At 38.6% G+C, this 22,787-nt stretch overlaps 1 protein-coding gene across 1 annotated transcript in view; it reads right to left on the bottom strand.

Annotated features, from left to right (window-relative positions):
- LOC126470861 (trithorax group protein osa-like) overlaps positions 1-22,787 on the bottom strand; it is a 36,871-nt gene that overhangs the window by 11,879 nt on the left and 2,205 nt on the right. The window contains exons 2-3 of the mRNA XM_050098877.1: positions 8,303-8,495; positions 3,547-3,730 (exon numbers count right to left, since the gene is read on the bottom strand). Coding sequence (XP_049954834.1) covers positions 3,547-3,730; positions 8,303-8,495 — 377 coding nt within the window. The remainder of the gene's footprint in view (positions 1-3,546; positions 3,731-8,302; positions 8,496-22,787) is intronic.

Raw genomic sequence — 22,787 nt, 5'->3', positions numbered from 1 at the left:
AGGCTATAGTCACAGACGGCAGCAAGTGTAAACAGACTAGAATTTTGACCACAACAGGGGAAGGAGCAGTGTGGGGAAACAAACCCCGCATCCATTTCATTGGGCAGCAGCCTACAGCAGAACTGACACACTGTCACAGGGATTGCCGATCTCTTCTGGTGTTGTAAGAGTCATAATTGAAATCTGTGATGGAGAAGGATTAGTCGCTTCACTTATTTCAAAATAAGAAAAGAAAACAATGAGTAACACACAACACAAAACATTCGGGGTAGCTACCACACAATTGCTTGTTGAAGTTGCAGAGTATTGTTAATGATACAGGCTGGAACTCTAGCGGTACATTGCATTACGCGAGTGTGTGTTAAACAGACCACTCAATCATCCACAATTGGCATCACACCAGATCATTGAGTGTATTGATACATCCTTGCATTTGTACACTTTGTTTTGCACATAGGTCCTTGTGCACATTATCTATCCAAATTGGGTTTCGTCATATGGTGTATAATGCCAGTGACTGCTTACATTTTCGATATTCTATGCAGAAAATACAGCCATTTCAAACTTTCGCTAACAAATAGCTCATCTGGATACAGTTCGCTATGAAATGGCATCTATTAAGTAATTTCGCATTTTGAGGCAGAATTCACATTTATTTTGGATTTATCGGAAAATGTGAATTATTCCAGTCCCAAGTAATGACTCATTATTAAAGGTACCTATTTTCTGCAAAGTGCAAAATCACAAAATTTTACAAATTTTGTTCAAAATGAGTAACTGTTTATCTTTAAGAAAAATCACAAAATAAATGATGAAATTGTGTGGAATCAAATCATTTGAAGTTAATGGAGTAAATTCAATTAAAGTTATGGCAATGAAATACAAATATTGATGACACTCGATTCTACACTACTTCGATACATTGAATTCAGTATTGCTAAAACACATAAAATTCATGATAATTATTATGATGTGGAATTTGACAACAAACACATAATTTTTATCTACAACTAAATAAAAAATTGAAAATAATGGCTGCATGTTTGCCATTTACAGTTCTTCTTGATCTTCTTCTGCTTCTTTTAATGACTAATTATCTCTACTCAAGAATTGCTCTATGGTGTATAGGGAGTTATTAAGCGGAAAGCTCTTTAATCTACTTTTGGAAACACTTCTGCTATTTGTTTAACATTTTATTCCCGTACGTAGACTTTTAAAGAGCTGTACAGTTGCATATTTAATCTCTTTCTATGCCGAAGTTAGATTCATTAAAGGGTAATTTTTACTTCTAGTGTTGTATTTGTGAAGATCAACGTAACTGTAAAATTTGGACTGATTACTGATTATAAGTTTCGTAAGTGAATAAATGTGCTGTGAGGCTGTGGTTAATATTTCCAGCTGCTTAAAGAGATATCTGCAAGATTTACATGTGCACACTCCATACATAACTCTGTTTAATTTATAATGGGCCACAACCACTTTTTGCCTAGGCGAGAAGTTAGCCCAGAGTATTATCCCATATGACATCAATGAACAAGCAAAATATTTTAGCTTGCTGACTTCTACATTCACAAAGTTGGCAATTACTATTATGACAAAAGTAGCAAATCTTAAACATCTTAGCAGGTCTACAGTATGGTTTTTCCAGTTTATGTTTTCAACACATTCACACCAAACACTTTGCAATTTCCATCCCAGTTTATTATTTACTGTTGGTGTACTCAGTTAATAGAAGGGAGGATATTCTCAACAGTACAAGAGCGGGTTAAATGCATTTTTTGAAAGTTTACAGTAAGCCCATTTGTGCAAAACCATTCAGTAACTTTCACAGAAACATCATTTACCATTTTCTTTGTTGATGGTTCATTGCTTTCTTTGTTGATGGTTCATTGCTCAACTTCACAAAAATGCTTGTATTATCTGCAAATAGAATTAATTCTGCTTCCCAAAGCAAATAAAATGGCACATCATTAACATGAAGCAAAAGCAGCAATGGACCAATGCTACGTCGGAATTCATCAAGCAAGCAAGAAATGGTCAATAGTTATTTACTTGGAATGTTTTTTAGAGCTCTGAGAAGCTGGATGTCAAGACATTTTGGAAAGGTTTCCTCTTAAATTCCATGCTTAACAATACACGAGCCCTTCAACAAATAGTTAATGGTGGCACAGGGACACACGAACACAAAACATATATCTGTATGGTTCTAAGCATAAGTCAGAGATGATGGATGCTCAGCTTTCTGCAAGGTATCTCGCGCCCATCCATTTTGCCCTTCTATACAGAACCAGAAAAAATTATCACTGAGTACTGTAATTACCCGTGTTACTCAATTCTATTTACTTTCTATGCAGTTCCATATAATGCGGCAATAAACTGGTGTAACTGTAACGTATAGTATTTCATATTTCCAAAATTAGAAAATTAATCCCTTGATATATTGACTTTTCTTCACAAACTGTTCCAAAAATGTATTTTATTATTAATGAAAATAGCTTTTGAAGTAAGTGTGACTTACAAATTTTTGAAGATCACTGTTAATAAAATCCAGAATATACTTGTGCACTGGACTTTCACTGAAGTATCCTGAATCATAAAGTCATTTTGTAGTTTGTGTGTAGATATGGAATCAAATCATGTGTTTCACAGTGTGTCCCTTTGAATGGAAATATTGGTGGAGCTAGTCACAGTACAGTATAAATATTTATCTTGTACCACTGGTGAGTACTTGTCAGTCATCTGTTCAACTTTTATCACTTTCAGTCTCCAACAAAATAACATCACATACTACTTCACTTTCTGGGGTGCTAAATTCAATGTCAAACTTAGGATCACTGTACAGCCATCCATTTTGAAGTACCCAAAGCTACAAACAGTAAAGGTGATATCCATTGGCAAACAACTGAACCAGAACACAATATCTAGGCTACAAATACGGGACTGGATGCCCCCTAGTGGCCGAACACTTAACTACCCATGCTGAAACGGATGTAAGCAAGGCTTTACTTTTTCAGAGGTCTGTTCTTAAGTTGCTGGAATACACTTGGGATTTTAAGTTTTTGTCAGAATAATAAAAACTAACTCTGGCTTTATGTTAAAGTGTTAAATTTTTGAAATCAAGTATTGCCTCTCTATAGTTTCTCATTTGTAACTAATGAATTATTTTCATTACATACAACAAATAGAAGATGTTTGGGTTGAATCAATACAACTGACAAACTGTGGTTATCAAAAATTAAGTCTAATATACATGGCACAAAAAAATCCCAGAAAAAAATAATTCCTGGCTGTTACACCACAAAGTAAAGGGAAAAACAAAGATGATGATGATATGTCCACAATATCAAATTATGAAACTTTACTGTCACTTTAAAACATGAGGAATATCACATAAAATAGCTAAACAGAGGGAGAAAGTTCATATTGTCCTCATAAGCTGGGAAGAGACCCCTAACAGCACCAAGAACTATGGGACTTAGCTTGTTTTTCCTGTCCCCAATCTTTAAACTTTTAAGAACCCTCCAAATTACAGTGCTTACCACTTACCGTATATAGAAGGCCTTTGTTGACTATATGGTGGATAGGGAGACTGCTGTGGGTCTTTTGCAAAATCTGGATGCCTTCTAGGGGTCTGTGGAGCTGGAGGTGGCATTGATTTACTATGAGGGCTTCCAGGATACATCTGACCACCTGGGCCAGTTGCAGTAGCTGCTTGTTGACCAGAATATACCTGTTGGCAGTATTTACTTTCAGTTGTAACTATTTTTCACAAACAAATATCAAATAACAACACAAACTGTAACAAAACTATAACTTCTGTTTCTTCATGAATAACATTAAAAAAAAAAGTGTTTATACATTACTGTTCACAAGCTCCTTGCTGTTAACTGCACTAATTATTCCTGGTAATGACCTGCAATTGTGCTGTACATTTTCACACTTTCCCCTTATTAGAAACAGTACATCAGAATCATAACATTTTTGTATCAGTGAGAATGTGATCTCATATCTACCTGAATAATAACTATGAGGAAGCTAAAAAGATATAAATGATCCCCAATTATACATAATGTACAGACAGTGTATGTATAAAATAAAAAAAATTAAAATACACATTTGTTTATGACGACTTGAAATTTTCAAACTCTGTTCAGAATTAGGTAGGGGTGGGCTTTTAGCTTAAAACTTGTTGGCAGAAAAGTAACAAGTATGCTTTGTGTGTCCCAGAATGTGTTATAAATTCATATTGGGAAGAAATTCATATTGGGAAGAAATTCAAATTGGTGTTCAAGAAATCATAAAATTTATATGAAGTGTTGTTATCTGCAACAATTTCAAAGTAGGAATCACATGAATTCAAGTGATCAAATCTCAAGAACTTTGTTTTAGAATATTAAGACTGTTAATTTTTACATTTCAACTGAGGTTTTTGCACATAATGAAGCCTAACTAGATAATAATATTGTTGGTTTCAACTGAGAATACTGTATTATTAATCTCGAGGGTGGAAGTGTTGCAGGCATATTGTCCTCCTTAAGGCAGAGTACATTACACTGTTTATTCAAATAACGGAAAACCTAGGATGAGATGATAACAAATAAAGAGTTATGATAGATAGCTACTCACTACACAATGGTGGTGGTGAGTGGAAGACAAGCACATTGAAAGAAGACTGCTACATACTATCAGTGAATGCCCAGAGGGGGCAGTGGCAGTGTGTGTGTGTGTGTCTGTGGGGGATGGGGAGGAGGAGAATTTGTTGCCTGCATCTGACAAAGGGAATAGTTTGATAGCTGATATTACAAAGAGACTCAAAAAGTATGTTTCATAATATAATTGCAGTCTAAGTATATTTTCTTGAATGTTCCACTACACTTCAAAGTGACACAGATACACGATCTTTTTCAACATCATCAATTATCCGTAAATAATGATCAGAATGTTCTGTCTGTCAGTCAGTCAGTCCCTCGACAACAGATATCTGCTCCTCTGTTATGAAGCCATTTGAGCATTATTGTGTGAACATCCTCATCATCGGAAAATCTGTGACCGTTTCAAATCAGTTTGTCAATTGCTTGGACATTGTCATCTGTAGTAGATGCCACTGGTCATCCTGCCCTATCAGCACCATTCACACCCATGCGGCCTTGGTCACATTGTAAGCACCATTTTGCTATGGCTGGATGCAACACTGCATTTTGTCCATATACTACCAGAATTTCAAATTGCATTTGTGAGAAAATTAGACTTTTATCCATAAGATTTTTACAGACTCAAGTACTAAGACTTTGCAGCTTTGGAGTATGTTTACAGTTTCCGTGCCATTTCACTTCCACACTGTGATGCAGTTGTTATCCATACCCCAGTAGAACAGTGTCTGCAGGACATCTAGAACATGTACTCTCTTTTGACAATGTGCCATTCTTGTTGCACAATAGTCTTAACATGGGACAACCAGTGTAACTTACTATTTCAAGTACCCTCGTATATAGTAGGCCTCTTTCAGTGTATGTCTCTGCACTTCAAAGCCTCCTCTATGTAGTGAATACTGACCTATCCCATTACATATTATTATTACACTGTTTATTGACAGTTTTAAAAATGCAGACTGATGGTAACATCAGGTATGTATGTAAAAGATTTCACATGGTGTTTCCTACATCAAGTGCAAATAGAAATTTGTGTCCAAAGTGATTGTTTTTGTATCGTATACTTCTATCATATCAAGTGACATATTCTGTGTAGTTTACTCATGAGGTAACATGCAAGTCAGATTACATCCTAAGAAGAACATTCTTTACCATGAAGTCCTAATAACTGTAAATGTAAACATTTTTGCTTCTCTCATCTATAAAAAGAACAAAACTAATGAACTTATGCCACAGTAGAGTTCCATCAGAATATCAACAGAACTACGGCAACTTTTGATTACCCAGACATAACTGTGTAGAAGGAGCAAAACTAAAACAAGTTGTGAAATTCGATTTTTTAAAAAACCTATGATCTGTAGAAGGTTGACGTGTTTTCATGATTTTTACTGTATATACTAACTACCCTTAATTATTATTATGTACCAATGACGAGTACATTAAACAGTAAATTATCAACTGCAAATACACATTTTTTATAATAAAATTTCAACTATGTTGAGACACACTGTGTGGAAAGTTATCTGTTCAATGACAAGTACACACACTATTCTTCTTCATTCTTACAGTAAGTTTACCTGTAATGATAATGTAAATGTGTGACTTTCAAAGAGCTTACTACAGAGAAATTATTCTATTCAACATAATTAGAAAATTACCTTTCAATGGACAACAGAAATTTTCTGTTGACATGTTGTATTTAGTTCCATCTGCACATGGAGGGCAGAGAGGGGGGGGGGGGGGGATGATAATACATTCCCAACTACTGTCTTATTTTCTCTCCAATTTTAAAATCTTCTGCCAACAGTCCATCCGACACTGCATTAGAAGCAACTTCAAGAAATGTAGATTTTTTTTTATCTCCCCTCTGAGTTTTTAAAAATGTAGACCTCTCAGGCTGAGCACTAATTTAGCTTAAGTAGCTTCAATGTATCATTGACATTTATTTGTAAGAGTCTTGAATAAGTAATGGGTGTGCTCAGAGTTTTGGAATGCCACAGGCAAAGTCAGCATTTTGGTAGACATCATCACTGCTCCTCTACAACCTTCTTTTGATTTGCTCTCTTTGTACCATTCAACTTTGTTCCGTAAAATGTTAAAGAAACCTGCCAGTATTACCATTACATCTGAAAGGGGCTGGAAAATCTCAAATGAGTGAACTTCAAAGGGAAGCTAAAACTTCGAGAAAAGTGTATGCCATGTATCACTGATGTTTTGATAAGAAATGATTGAATATGCACTGAGTAATGTAACACTACATGAACTCTATTGATAAAAGGCCATGCACAGTACTTCTATAACATAAATATATAATAATGTGTCTATGTACATACCAGCTGTACTATATTGTTATGCACTGTGCAGTATCTGTAGCATACCATACAAACAGGTGTGAACAGTATTGCATGATGTGGTATTGGTACAATCAGGCCCAAAACATACAATATTTATAATGACAAGAAAAACAAATTACAGAAGACGCACATTTTCACACGTGCACCAAGTGATTACAGTCATGAAGATCCACCTTCCTCTTGGTTGAAATGTGAATTCACTTCATGATCTGTGCTTAGTCAGTGAAAACTTAATGAAGCACAATTAGATGCAATTTTAATATACAATACTGATTTGGCAATGAGGCACTCAAATACAAAGTCAGTAGTTTGACACACAGGATATCAGTCTAAAGAATGTGACAAACGAGGGAGCAAATCATATCACAGAATTAAAGAATTTAAAAGAAAGGCAGCTAATAAAAACTGAAACTGTTAGTGTTACAATGCTGTCCTATGAAACCAGCCGAGGCTGTTATAAAACTGTAGCTACATATATTTTATAATGGGTTATACTCGTGTCTAAATTAACCAATCATGAAACACTTATTAAGAAAATGTGGATGGAAATCTCGGAAGTCTCAAAATTAAAAGTTTTGAGCACCACGTACATCTAGACAAACATTGCAGTAAACCTTTTAGAGATCTGAAAAATTGTGGGCTGTTGAACTTGCGGTAAGACTGTTTGGAAGTTAAAAATTTTCAGTAACTGCAATACAGGCTGTAACAACATTTACAAGGCTTAAATAGAACTACTCAAGAAAGAATATACAATCCCTTAATTGTCTATGTCCTCAATGAGAAAGTTACAAGGCACAGTAACACAAATGGTACAATTATGTATGGATGAAAAGGGAAACCATATAATTTAGATATCTCACTCAACATAGAACATAATTACACATATACTTAAGAAATGGTATGACACACTCATGCATTTACAATTTCTGTGGCATAGCATTTGGAGCTGTAAAACCTTATGTGATGTAACAAAATATTTAATATTGCATTGCTTCCTACAGTTATAATCACTGACTAACATGACACAGTGATTAGTGTACCACAGGTACATTCATCCACCCAAATATTGGTTACACATGGTTGCCGTAAAAAGCTTACAGTAAATGGAGGGATGATTTACTTGAAAAGAAACATCCCACTCCATTTCCATATTTATCTTCTGTCATCTTCTTTACAGTTGTAGGTATTCAAAAATACATCGCATTGATCCAGAAAATGTAAATGAATATCAGCATTGTTATTTCTTTCACATTTTAATGAAGAAGTATGATTTACTTTTATACAAATGACTATAATTACCGGATCTTGACGGTAATAGTCTTGCTGTGGTGGATACCCTGTGGGTTGCTGTGCTGGTGGTCCCATAGGTGGAGCAGAATAGCCAGTACGTGAAGGATAGCCAGGTGGCTGGCTGGGCCCCCCGTACCGGTTGTGTCCAAAGGGATCTTGACCACCAGCCGACTGCTGCGTCCCTCTACCTTGTCCATAACTCCTGAAAATAATAAAAGACTAGTTGCAACACATTATTTTCCTAATTACAATGCCACCAACTGTTACCTCAATATAGATTCTCACATTTGCTCAATTTTAGACTACTGCCAGCCTATTCTCTGATAGAACAAATGTTCTTGCTAAGCCAAAGACAATATGCAATAGACCCAAATGAAAATTTAATATTCTCTCGTTTTTACTTTCACACAAAGGTAGGTGTGTGTGTTTTTTTTTTCTTTTTTTTTTCTTTTTGGAGCTTACGGGTGCTCAGTGTTGAGGCTATCAGTGCCCTTACATATTTTGAAAGAAACAAATATGATTAAAATGTCCAAAATTGTTGTCTAACAGTGTGAAGGAAACCTATAAAATGACACTCATTCACTCACTCCCATGCCACTCACATGGAACCACACAATCACCATGTCTCACAGGAATTAATACAATGGAGAAGGGTAAAAGGCACCATTCCTGGGATTAAAATAGAAGTAAAACCACAGAAGAGCTAAAGGAAAGGCACAGGGAAAAGTGACTGGTCGACCACTTACAAAAACATGAGTGACCCAGTCATCCTGTTAACAGATTAGGAACATCATCCTAAAATTTTTGGAAACACGTTGGAGATATCACAAAATCTTAAAACTCTCAAACACATTCCTTTCAATGTCACTTGAAACAAAGGGGACATCTGCTGCTGCCGCCCTCTGGTCTAAAAATAAAACATAATCTAGTAAAATGTGGTGCACAGTCATCTGTATGCTACAGGCAGCACACACTGGAGGATCCTCTTGGCAGAGCAAGAAGCCATGCATCAGAGGATTGGCCTATGTGAAGACAAGTAAGCAGGACTTCATCCCGTCTTTGTGGCCAAAGCTTATTACCAATCACTTCCACTCACCCAATCATCTTCCCATTGACACACTGTTGTGGATTGGCAAGACAGCCAACCCACTATGAGAGGAAGCTGAAAGGCACACGTTTTAGCTCACGCAGGCTGGCATGAGGTCTGGAACAGGTCAAGGAAATGAGACTAACAAAAAATGAACGTAGCTGCTGGAATACTTAACTTTAATCCATAAATGGTGAACATCACTCTTGACGGTACATGTCTTACAGCATCAATAGTAACTGGTAATGGCGCTTTGCTAGGTTGTAGCAAATGACGTAGCTGAAGGCTAGGCTAACTATCGTCTCGGCAAATGAGAGCGTAATTTTTCAGTGAACCATCACTAGCAAAGTCGGCTGTACAACTGGGCGAGTGCTAGGGAGTCTCTCTAGACCTGCCGTGTGGCAGCGCTCGGTCTGCAATCACTGATAGTGGCGACACGCGGGTCTGACGTATACTAACGGACCGCGGCCGATTTAAAGGCTACCACCTAGCAAGTGTGGTGTCTGGCGGTGACACCACACACACAACTCTACTTAAACAGCGAGGTGATGGCATGCAGGGGGATAGCACACTGAAATAACTGAAGATCGCTCCATGCCTCCTTGACTGCTACATCCGCCCTTTTGGTCCCCTCAATACCCATGTGTCCTGGTACCCAGCAGGACACCTCCTTCCCCACCCAGCCATTGTAATTGATGGAGGATGTCCTGGATATTTTGGCCTACTTTATCTGCTGGATACGAGCATTGTAGAGAGTCCAGAGCATTCAGAGAATCTGAACAAACAAGGAACTTAGCAAACTAAGCACACCTCATCTGCTCCAGTGCCCACAAGATCATGTACAGTTCCGCATCAAAGACAGTAGAGTCTCAAGGCAGTTAAACCTTGAGGACACTATCAGGGAAAACAACAGAGCAAACAATGGGGCCCCTGTTTCAACCCATCCAGAAAGACAGCTGTAGAGCTGTGGCGCTCAGTTAAAATGGCAAAAAATATAGTATTTAAACATATGCAAGAGTGCAATCTCTCCTGTACTGCACTAATTCTAAAATTACCCTGGGACTATGCAATGATGACAGTGGCAGGTAGTTAAAATCCTGGATTTGAGGACTTACGTTTCCCATATTAAGTGACTCCAGCACACACTGCACGCAGATTGCAAATGGCACTGTTGCTCATAGACGATTAGAGAAAAGGTGTTCCAAAGGTGGACGAGCAACAGTATTGTATGCAAGTGAATTTGGAGTATGAGGCTGGTCCTGCAAGCACCTGTGGCCAGTCTAATCCCCTCAAGATGGATAGCATCAATGATATTCAGATAAGAAGGCCTCACTGAGCTGTACAATGTGCATCCACAGTCAAAGCGTGAACACACAAAAGCCCTATAAAACTAAACAGATGTGCCCTGTCTGCTCCCCAACACCTGTAGCTAATGCACTTTATGATATTGAGTGCTTTCTGGGTTCTGGGTTTCAGCTCTCTCAGGTGTGGTAACCATAACAGTTTGGAGTCAAAAATGAGGCCCAGAAACCTGACTGAGTCTTTCAAATGTAAAATGGTGTCTGCCATATGCAAGTCAGGTAAATTAAAAATACTATGATAATGACTAAAATGAAAACACATACACACTTTTCTGCAGAAACCTGAAAACCTCTCTGTGCAGACCACTCCTACAACTTAGAACTACTTAAACCTAACTAACCTAAGGACATCTCACACATCCATGCCCAACGCACGATTTGAACCTGCAACCGTAGCGGTCGCGTGGTTCCAGACTGAAGCACCTAGAACCATTTGGCCACAAGGGCCAGCTAGTTACATCTGACAGGGCACGACTGCAACACTGGAGGAGTAACAAATAAATAGCAAAATCATCCACAAGTAAGGAGCACATACAGGACTCCTTACCATAGACATGATTCTGTTTAAAGTACAGCAAAGAGAGTAACACTTGAAACACTGTCCTTAGGAACACCATTATCCTGCACAAAATGATCCAACAGCATGTCACCAACTTGGGATCTAAAAAAAGCACTTAAGACAGTAAAGACTGCATGGAGATCTGGAGATGGCTACAAACGCCTCATTGATGGAGCTGCATGACAATACTTTCTCCAAGTAGTATCATACATCTTACTTATATCAAAGAAGATATCAAGTCAGTGATGTACTGTAAGTAAGCCTGCTGAATAGCCGTCTCCAGTACGGCAAGGTTGTCAACAGTGGACTGAAATCTGGAATTCACACCAAGCGTGATTAAGGAATTACCTGGTCTCTAACAATCAGACCTGACGACAGTTAACCATTTGCTCCAGGGTCTTTCCTACACAGCTCATTAAGGCGACACTCTGATAACTACTGGTACATGTGTGGTCTTTTACTAGTTTGAGGAGAGGTAGCAGAATTGCTTCTCTCTAGGAGTTGGGAAAGTTTCCTGTCTGCCATATAAGATTGAAACATTCGAGAAGGATTTCCTTTGATGCTGCTGGCAAATGTCGAAGTATGCAGCACTAGATTTGGTTGTGACCGGGTGCAGTATCTTGAGTTTCAGGCAGTGCTAATTCCAGGTCCCACATGGCAAGAGGCCAGTTGAAAGCCTCAAAATTGTGGAATCTGAAGTCCATATTGTCCCTCTCTGCAGTCACACAGTAACGGTAGATCACTGGATCCCAGCTGGAATTGGTAGTAGTTGCTGTAAAATGCTCTGCCATTGTCTGAGTGATGACACCAGGCATTGTTTGGAAAACACCCTCATTTCAGCACTGCTGCTATTGGTAAACAACTGTGCCCCAGAAAATCCTCCCGATGGCTGTCCATACCTCTGTAGAATATGTGGAACCATAGATGGAGCCCGGGAACATTTGCCATGACCTTTCCTTGCTCTCCTTAATTACGTGTTGAGCCTTGGCTCCTGCAACTTGAAAGGCTGTGAGGTTGCTTGCTGTTGTGAGGCATTTAAACCATCGAAGAACAGCATGCCACACCCAGACTGCTGAACAACACTCATCAGTCTACCAGCACACAGGCTGCCTCCTAAGATGACCTGAAGACTTTGGAACGGAAAGTCAGCAGAATCACTCGTCTGAAGTGTGATCCACTCATTTCTGGACACTGTCATGGTGTTCAAACACAACCAGCTGACTGAACAGTGTACAGTTAGCCCTGCTGCCCATCCATTTCGGTGATTTCTGTTCAAGCAATCCATTTCCAGTGGGTGAATCCACGCTGAGAAGTGGTCACCGGAACAAAGGTCATCAGTTGCTTCCCACTGTGTTGAGACTGCAATGGCTGGAGAGCAGAAAAAGAGGTCATTGTCTGAGGACAAGCCAGTAGCAGCTGATAGAAGAGTAAGACTGCCTGTGTTGAGGATGCACAGCTCCTGAGATATCATGAGGTTCTCCAAGTTTCGACCCCTGGGACAAGTATAGTTCAAGCCCTATAATACATTATGGGCATTGAAATTAATCAGTAGCAGAAACAGGCAGGGGAGCTGTGCAATAAGACATATAAGCCTCAGAGTCTATCACATCCTGTAGAGGTAGATACAGGGAGCAAGACAGTGATCTTATCACCCATGTGAAGAGCAACAGCTACTGCTTCTAGACTGGTAACCAAGGAGAGAGCAGAGGATTGATAGGATTGATGTGCGTTACTGACAAAGACAGTAACCCCAATCTTGGCTCTTTCCCATGTCAGGTGAGGGTACAGCCAAGTAGCACAGGGGCACCAGTGGCCTTGAAATGTGTTTCCTTAAACACAAGCACAGGGAGTGTGCCTTTGTAAGGAATTTCGGTTCCTCCATGTGTGTCCTGAACACATTAAGATTTCGTATGTCCATCCTTCTGACTGAAGGTTGGAGGGACTTTGGTCATCCACTTATGTAATAAAATGGAACACCTCAGAAGCTATGTTGGCATTTTTGGGTTGGAGACACATCAATGTTATAGTCTATGGAAACCAGTTCAGAGATGTCTGCCACTGATGGGATTGTGTATACGATTGGAGTTAACCCCCTTGGCATCAGTTAAGGCCTGAAGATCGTATATTGAGTCACCAAAACTGGTAACTGTATAATAAATAACATCAAAAGGACGACTGCAGGTGTCACATTTTATAACATTATATGAACCCATTAATGTTCCACTTTTAGATGGGAGCCGTCTATCATGAGGTAACACTTTCACCCTAACTTTTGGCCTGGGAGGGGAGCCCACAATGGGTGGAGCTCAGTCTTTGGTTGAGATGGTTGTCCCTGTCTCACATCAAGGTCCATAGCCTCCAAAGAAGAGTCAAAACAGGTGTCTGAAAGGATGACATCAATACTGTCAGACTGTGTACTTCCCATCCCCACCAGTGGACAATTCTTTGCCTTCAACTTTGATTTTTTGGTCCGAGGAGGCAACTGCAGAAGTGGTCGTGTCAGTACTGGACAGTGGACCAGACTGAGTCTTTGGAGGGGCGGGACTTCTGCATTGTCAGCAACCACACTTTTTCTGAAGTTTTGGAGGGAGGGACAGGCTTCAAAATGACTGCAGCAGCACAAGTACATTGACCAACGCAGGTACTAGTGCTGATAGTAGCAACCTCTGTTTGCATAGCAACATCAGCTGTTTAGGAACTGAAACAAAGGAGGTACAAGTAGTGAACATTGGTGGGCAGCATAGCTTTATTATTTTTTTGGCCTCATAATATGGAATGCATTACAGAGTCTTATGCTTTCGCACCTTTTGTTCTTCAAGGTATACACTACAATCCTGACTCCAGACACAGTGAGCCCCAGAGCAGTTCATACACTTCAAAGGAGATGTAAAAGCGACTCTTCATGGGCAGCCTTACCACATTTTCCCGAAGTGGCTTCTCCACGACTCCCACAATTAGTATGTCCAAAGTGCTGGCATTTGAAAGAAGGCATTGGGTTGGTGACATAAGGCCGCATGTTTAGATGAAAGAAATCTGCCTTAATGTACTCAGTGACTTCCATACTATTGAATATCAAGATAAAGGAATCTGAATTTACAAGATCCCATCTACCCTCTTCACAATGTCTTTCACATCGACTACACCTTCTGGAGCCCACTCACATCACAATACCTCCTTGGGAATGTGAACGAGATCCCTGCAAGTCACAACAACTTTGCTGTAGTTCAACGTGTTGCACAGTTCAGTGTCTATTGCACACTCCCCGAAGCAGCTACCTTCTTGGAGGTTAGCTGATGGTTGGGAACTAGAAGTTTACACTAACAATGTCGCATTGCACAAGCACTTTACTGTTTTTAAAGAGCCACAGGTTCCCTCAAAACCCTTTGGGATATAGGATGGGGAAACCTTCTCAAAACTACACTCTTTTCTTCTCACTATTAAAACCACTTTCTGATAATCAGCACGTGTTCTATTACTCAAGACAATACTTTTAGAATGAATCAGAAGGACTGGCTACATGAGCCCGTTTGTTAGATTGGGTACCTTCCAGCAGTCTACCTTTTCCACTGAGAGGAGGAAGGGAAAATTTCGAAGGATCCATTTTGGTCCCATGAACAGCTAGGGGAATAAAAGTTCACCTAGACAGAGCCCCACATAACAAAGTAAGCCTTATACAACAGAGGCACACCAGGTTCTTCAGAAGTTGCCCGCAAATGACTGTTCCACCTCATCAGCGCACAGCACACCTTGAGACTGAGGGGTTTCTAACAGCAGCTTGTACCATCCATGTGATCCGGGTGGTAAAGCCCATGACACACAACATTCCACCATCATGCTGCACAGTGGTTGCTGCAGCATGCCCAGAGCTTATGGTGACAGGCAACTGGTGACACTTACCAGTCCCCAGCTCAGGAACCTTAGGGTCACCAAGCCTGTACCCAGGAAACGAATCCTGAGCCCCTGAGGGCCTTTCACAAAAGGCTGATGTCAGCCTCTAGATGGCCATTATTAAGGAAGCCAAGAGACTGACATAAAAAGGAGAAAAACCTTGACACTGTTTTGTGTTTTAATTATCATGTGATAAGATACAGATATCATCAGCTGTAAGAGTGTACAAGTCAAGTTACAAAAATGAATATAAACTCCAAATTGCATCTGTACAGAAATGTATCAGCCATCCATGTGATAAAAATAAAGCTGCATAAACAAAGTGAAAATTGGTATGCCAGCAGTAACGTATAAATTACATCCAGCCATCCCCCACATAAGTACATACCATACACTTACATTCATTTACCAATAAATGGCTCATTTACATATTCAGTAACTAATATATACAGATAATAACTGGGTCTGCTGCTATGAGTCAGTCAGAAAGCAAGCACATAATCAGTATGCTACTATGTTGAAATATTACTTGCAGGTGAAACTTTACACATTCACATTCACTCTGTATGTTCTTCCTTTTATATTGTGCCAGCAGCTTCAATGTTTCTGTACAAATAAAGATGTAACACCAGTTGTTACTTGTACGGTAAACAGCAAGTTTCCGCAAAGCACTATCAAACAAAAACCGAAAAAGAGCTGAAATAATTCCAAGCAGAAGGAAATGCCTGTTGTATGTAAAACGGGACTAATAAAGGAGACACATTGAAGCTGCTAACCTGTCACACAGCGTTCACTTGAGTAGTTGTGCTACTTCCAGCAGATTCAACAGTTTGCTACACTATAATATTTACAAGAAAGGTGTTGACAGATCAGACCAGATAACAGCACATTAGCCATTCAAAAGAAAACAGCTGAAATGTTGGGAAAAATTATTCTTTCACCTTTTTATGATCAGTGCTGCTAGTACTTTTTATCTGGTATTAGGAAACCAGGAATCAATGTTGAAAGGAAAAAATACAAATTAGCAAATTTTCTTCTGGAACTAGCAGTCAGTTTTATCCCAAAAGAAGGTGAATCCAAACCTTGATTTTATAGAGTGTAACAAAGTAATCAGACAACAGAGGTGTAAATCCCCATGGAGAGACACTTTCTTGTGGTATGTTGTCTGAGTTGTGGAGCTCTCTAGATGCTAAACTGTTTCAAAATGTATCACACACAGACAAAATACATGTAATGTGTATGATGCGTTTCTTTTTTCAGATGACATAAACATGGTATTTTAATACAGATAATCCATGTTTTCATTTGATAAGATAGAATACAATAAATCTTTACATATATTTCAATAAACAAATGTCTAGATTTTTATGGAATAATTCAACGTATTTATTTTATTGTTCCAAAGAAGCAAGTTTTCAGAAATCCTCTAAAAATGATAGTGTGGATAGTCTGAGATAGACCTGAGAGACCAATCTTGAAAGTGTTAATAATGATCTATTTGTCACAATGTATTGTCCTTAACTATCTCCTTAAGTTGCAAGCAAGTGTCCAAGTGAACAGCTCAGAATTTGAATGTTAAAGTGCCCACAGCAAATGTTCCACTGTAAGGCTTTAAGTTCCAATAAAAAGAATTTTAAGGTCCAGAGCCATTAATTATTACATCATAAATATAACATCCACAAAATGATTTAAAATGTTTGTTAACAGACACATGAGAGAGATGGCAGAAATTGCAAGAAGTTCTTTGAGCAAGGTCGAAGGTTGCAGGCATGATAATCTGTAACTAAAAGGTGTCACAAACAACATAGTGAACACAGGGTTGATCAGCAACTGTAGCATACACATAAACATATCACATAAACAAGTACTTAAGTGCAGAACAAAACTAAATAACTATACACAGAATAACTGTCCCACTGAAATTATGTCTGCTATCTGAACTTGGTATGTTACAGACTCAAAATACCCTAAAGCAAAGCAACTAATAATGAATTTTCTTATTTAAAGCCCTCAGGTCAATCAAATGAATACAGGCAAAAAAAGTGAGTACCAAATCCATGACAATTTTTCACCACAAAACAAATGGAATATTATATAAAACAAGCCAGTTACTTTCAGAATGAATTTTCACTCTGCAACAGACTATGCACTGATCCTTAGAACTGTGTGCTGGATCTCTGCCTTTTGCGTCTGATGTATGAACAAATAAATCACAAGGTTTCCAAAAGTGTGAGCATGTCACATACAGCCCATAAGAAGCACGAATTTCCCAAATTTAGTCCATACACTCATAGCAATTTTCCCTGTATTTTGTTGATGGTCACAGAAAATGCAAGTCACAACACAAACTACAAACATTTCAGTTTGAATGGCATGTCCATTAGAGAATCATTGGGATGTGTGGCAACAGTGCATCTTCTCCTGTAAATTTTCCACTTCAGACTGAAGCTTTGATGATATTGTTCAACATCTTTTTCACTGCAACCCTTGTGCTGTTGCAAAGTAGTGGTGGATTTATGTTCCACAGAAGAATGATAGGCATGCCACTTTTCAATGTTGAAATGTGTCGTGGAATGCCTGGCAAATCGAGTTGAATAATTAAGAGCTTTTTCTTGATTCATTACGGTATCAATGGACTCATATGTTGTCACTCTACCTGGTGTTTCATTTGAGATGCAGGAATTGATGGCACTGACATCATTGGTATTGTCTGTTAATGTAGCACTTGCATGAGCAACTAGTGATTTTTGTGATTCTGTGTGATATTTGGTAGAACTTAGTGAATCAGTTCATCTGTAGCTGCTGTGATTTTATAGAAGTTTGTTGACAATGCATAAAGTTGTGCAAATTCATCAATTGCTATTTAAACATTCTAGTATCCAAGAACTGTTTTGCAAATGTCCAGCAGATGCTTCATGTCGTAATTGCACATGTTAATTGGTCATCAGAAATCAATGTCTGTAAATGTTGTAATAAAACTGATGATTTGAGACATGAGTTAATGTCATCAATGGCTGTTTTACATGGGATAACTGGTGGATTTTCCAAAATTTAGTTCCTGGCAAGCATTGCACACTTGAAACACACACATACGTGACCAATTACTATTCCCAGTTTTTGGAAGGTTGTCGGGCCATGTAGACTAATTGACAGTAATTGCAAGTAACAGCATGCTGCATTGTCTGGTGAATGGTGTACTGATGGCCTAAGATGTCAATCAAACCTAAATTGGGATGTCTTGAAACTGCTTTGCACTGTTTGTATTGTTTAAACTTGTTTTCTGATGCATTCTGTGAATAACATGTCGGCACTTCAGATTACTGTCTTATGCATGTAACATCCTCACACATTGAAAAAAACACAGTTAACATTGTTGGCAAACATGACAATGCTCTTGCACATGCATTTTCCATTGTGAAGTACACACACTGTCAATTTTCAAGGTGCACTGTCAAATGAGTAACTATTTGACATTGTTCATGGATTGGAAATGATAAAATGCACCATACTATTTCATTCCTACTAATGTACCATTCCAGTTGATAGTGGTCGATTCCATTTATAGGTGCTGTTGCATTTACTGCTCCAAAAATTGCCATATCATTTCCTCCATTGAGATATTTGCAAATGTACTTTATCAGTTTCCCTGAATTGCAATACTCGACACTGATGAGTGCTTTGTATGTTTTTGAGAGTAATGGCGAGTACAGAAACGCCCAACAATTACAGAGTTCAGCATCATTGTTTCATACTTTTTAAGTGATGGATTTGCAGCCATCTTCAGTGGAGTGTCGTGTTACAGTAGATATCCTTCACTGCCACTGGTAGTCAGTCTCAGCAAGTAATGCTCCTAGGTATCATCTCATTCATTTCCCATTAGATTTGCATGGAGAATGGTTGTTGAATAAGCCACATGGACCATAAATAACATTTTGGTGACAACTTCAAAGAAGTCCTGATCACTGGTGATACCTGCTGTTTCTGCAGAGATGACACTATCAACCTGACATTGAGAGATCTTTTCTGTCAACTAAGGCAAAATGTTTACATGTGACAATTATATTTTGCCATTAAATGGAAAACAACCAACAGCATTTCTCTTCAAAACCGTGATGCTTGGAAATGAAATCCACTGAAGATTTCAATTTTTGTTTACAGCCTTGGAGAAATATAATGATGATCCAATGACAATTGACTAGTTAACAAAAGTTCTTTTATTTTATCTTGTGTAGGGTTTCATGTGCATGTGATTTAAAAAGATCTGTGTGGGCCTATGCACAAACATGCGTTATTGCATCTTGTGCGTACCCATGCATGTGCTGTGGACTACCTATAAATGTGGCCAGTAGTGTGACCATTTTGCTCAATTCACCAGGATTCACATTGCCATCTTTAACAACTGAAGCATATAAATGAAAGTACCCTTCACAATGCAACTTGGTTTCATGCAACTGATTGTAGAGTTGTCATTAGGTTTGGATTTTCCCATACATACAGACAATTTCATCATTTTCACAAATCATCATCAAAATGGCACTGACTGTTTTCCTAGTTTGCTATAAATGTATGTATTAATTCAGAAGCCTCAAAGAGTATATGCAGGGTGATAATGATTGAAGTACCAGTTTCAAAACTCAGTAAAAACCTAACCAAATTTGTACAGATTATTATTGAACAAGGGGAAAATGTTATGAATAAAAAATTATGACTAGATGGGACTGAAAGTGGCAGAATAAGCAAAATAAAAGACACAGGGTAACAGCTGTTCCTAATTTTGAACCTGAGATGCTCGGCATGCATGTCTCAAAGCAGTATTGCATGATACTGGTAAAGCTCTTCTACAAGAACAGTGATGTGTGCCAGTTGGGCTGAGTTGGGTTGTTTGGGGGAGGAGACCAGACAGCGAGGTCTTCGGTCTCATTGGATTAGGGAAGGATGGGGAAGGAAGTCGGCCATGTCCTTTCAAAGGAAACATCCCGGCATTTGCCTGGAGCGATTTGGAGAAATCACAGAAAACCTAAATCTGGATGGCCAGATGCAGGATTTAACCATTGTCCTCCCAAATGAGAGTCCAGTGTGCTAGCCATTGTGCCATCTCGCTTGGTGTGTCAGCTGCTTTGCAGAAAGTTCCAGGTGCTGAAGGGTACAAAAGTAGGCATTGGTCCAATTTTTGCCAAGGTTCTGGAGAAAATTATTATAAAATTCAAAAAGACAGGTTCTTCTGTAGTAAAGTGTGGCACAGGGAGAAAAACAACTGATCAAACATCAGTAGAAGTGACCACAGCATTGCAGGAGAGGTCACAAGGTGGTGTGTAAACATGCAGTACATGGGGAATTGCCCAAACTTTGGACATGAATGTGAGCATGGTGAATAAATTTTTACAAAACATCCTGCATTGCTATCCACAATTTTACCAATCTTCAGGAGTTGCTTCATGCTGACTTACCAATAACAAAAACGTTTTCTCTAGTGTTCTTACTTGCACGAAAGTGGACAATGAATGGCCATAGAACATTCTGCACACAGACAAAACCCATTTCCAACTACAAGAACATGAAAATACACAGAATTGCAGAATATGGTCGACGGGAAATCTGCTCACACATCAACCGTTACTGCTTCAATCTGCAACAGTAACTGCATGGTGCAGGTTGATGATATTATAAGACCATATTTTCTGAGGAGATGGGTCCTGCAGGGCCTGTTACCTGTGCCATCACAGTTAAACACTGAATGCAAGGTGGTGCTCCTCTGCATATTGCACAGTCAGTGATGAAGATGCTGCAGAGGCACTTTGGAAATGCTAAAATTATCAGCTGTCATTTCCCTACAGCCTGGATGTTCAGATAATTTGATCTTTATCTATGTGACTTCTGTCTGTGGGGTAACCTGAAAGATAGTGTTTAGTGCTCTGATAACAAACACAGCTGATATGAATGCACACATTGAGCACCACATTCTGAACGTGAACCATGAGACACTCCAATCTGTTGTGCAACATGCATTTTTAGATTTCAACTTGTGGCAGGAAACGGTGGACAGCAAATTGAACACATCTTGCGCCAGTCTTAAGACATGCTTTTTATGCCATTTCTTGACCTTGTGAAAACTAAAACCAGATGTCGTTGTTGCTTTTTATGCAGTTTCTGGTCTCTGGGCAGTTAAAAACCAATTTTTCCCATCCGACGTAGTACAACCATGTCACAGTGGATGGGCTTTGCTAACTTAAAGTACCACAACTATTGAATGCCAAACTTCTGCCATCATTACATAGTATGGTTGGTTTCATATGCAACTAACATCATGGCTGTCATATTGCGATTCATCTTTTGTTAGTAGCCAAAATCACTTACATTATGACGCTTAAGGTGCTGCCTAGTGGTAAATTTTCAACCCCCCCCCCCCCCCCCCCCCAAAAAAAAAATAACGTTTCCCCCTTCTTCAATAATGTTTTATTGATATAAGATGTCATTCTGAGCAATGGTTCATTTTTTTTTTTTTTTTTTTTTTTAATTTACATCATTTCGAAAATGGAATTCAAATGGTAATTACCCTGTACTTTACAGTGGCTCCCTGTTCTGAGATACACCTATCAAGATTACTGCTCAGAGGCAAAAACAAAGGCAAGAGTTTAACATTAACTATGTGGGATTACAGTACACAATTATCCATTTGCAATGAGATGACATACCAACAAAGGATAGAAGTCCTCTAATTTCTGTATACATTACATGTCAACAGATAAAATGTATTTCTCTGAAAATTTCTGGACAGCAAAGATGCAAGAGATAAGATTTTACAGCTTTGTAGCAAGAAAGGAAATAAATAATATAACAGCAATTACCATGTTTTGATTAACTTTAGAACATATCTTAAAATTCAGTTTCAGAGAAATCATTCAGATCAGTGGTAACACTGTCTACAGAACTTTCTTCTGACTGTGCAAATTTTCAGTGTGGTGTAAGCCTTTCAATTGAACACATCTCCCACAGTTACAAGATCAATCACTTCCTGGAGCAAACTCTGCACATTTTAAATTCATTCCGCATGTGTAATTTCTGGATGTAACCTCTTCTTGCACTCACCTCCTCATGATAAAGATTGAATTTGTTGGAAAGGAGTATTAATTTTGCACATTTCTTCAGTTAGTTGTATCTTGCAAAGCACTTATTGACAATTTGTTCAAAGTCTCATCTATTTCAATCACACTTCAATAATAAATACAAATAACAATATACATTTATTGTCTAAGTGCAACTGAAATAACAAAGACTGCAAAAATGTCTGTTTCCTTTCATGGCAAACACTTGTAAACTACTACTGTCTTTCAAATCTTACCAAATGTGACTGTCGTTACGTCAGGTCTTCAACACACACAAAATTTTTGATCCAACATTGGATTCGTCATTGGATTGTAAGCCTTATCAACACACTTTATGTATTTTAATCCCAAAAATTTTACAATTCTGTCTATCAAATGAAGGCCCCCTGTGAAATCATTTCATGCATTTAAGACATTAAGACATATGCCACTTGTGGCTTATAGGATATGGACAACAATCACACAATTCTAAAAAAGCGAGATCAAAAACGTTTTT

The sequence above is a fragment of the Schistocerca serialis genome, chromosome 3, assembly GCF_023864345.2.
Source record: "Schistocerca serialis cubense isolate TAMUIC-IGC-003099 chromosome 3, iqSchSeri2.2, whole genome shotgun sequence".
Classification (NCBI taxonomy): Eukaryota; Metazoa; Arthropoda; class Insecta; order Orthoptera; family Acrididae; genus Schistocerca; species Schistocerca serialis.
The sequence above is the reverse complement of the archived record's forward strand: the minus strand, read 5'-3'. Positions and strand labels throughout refer to the sequence as shown.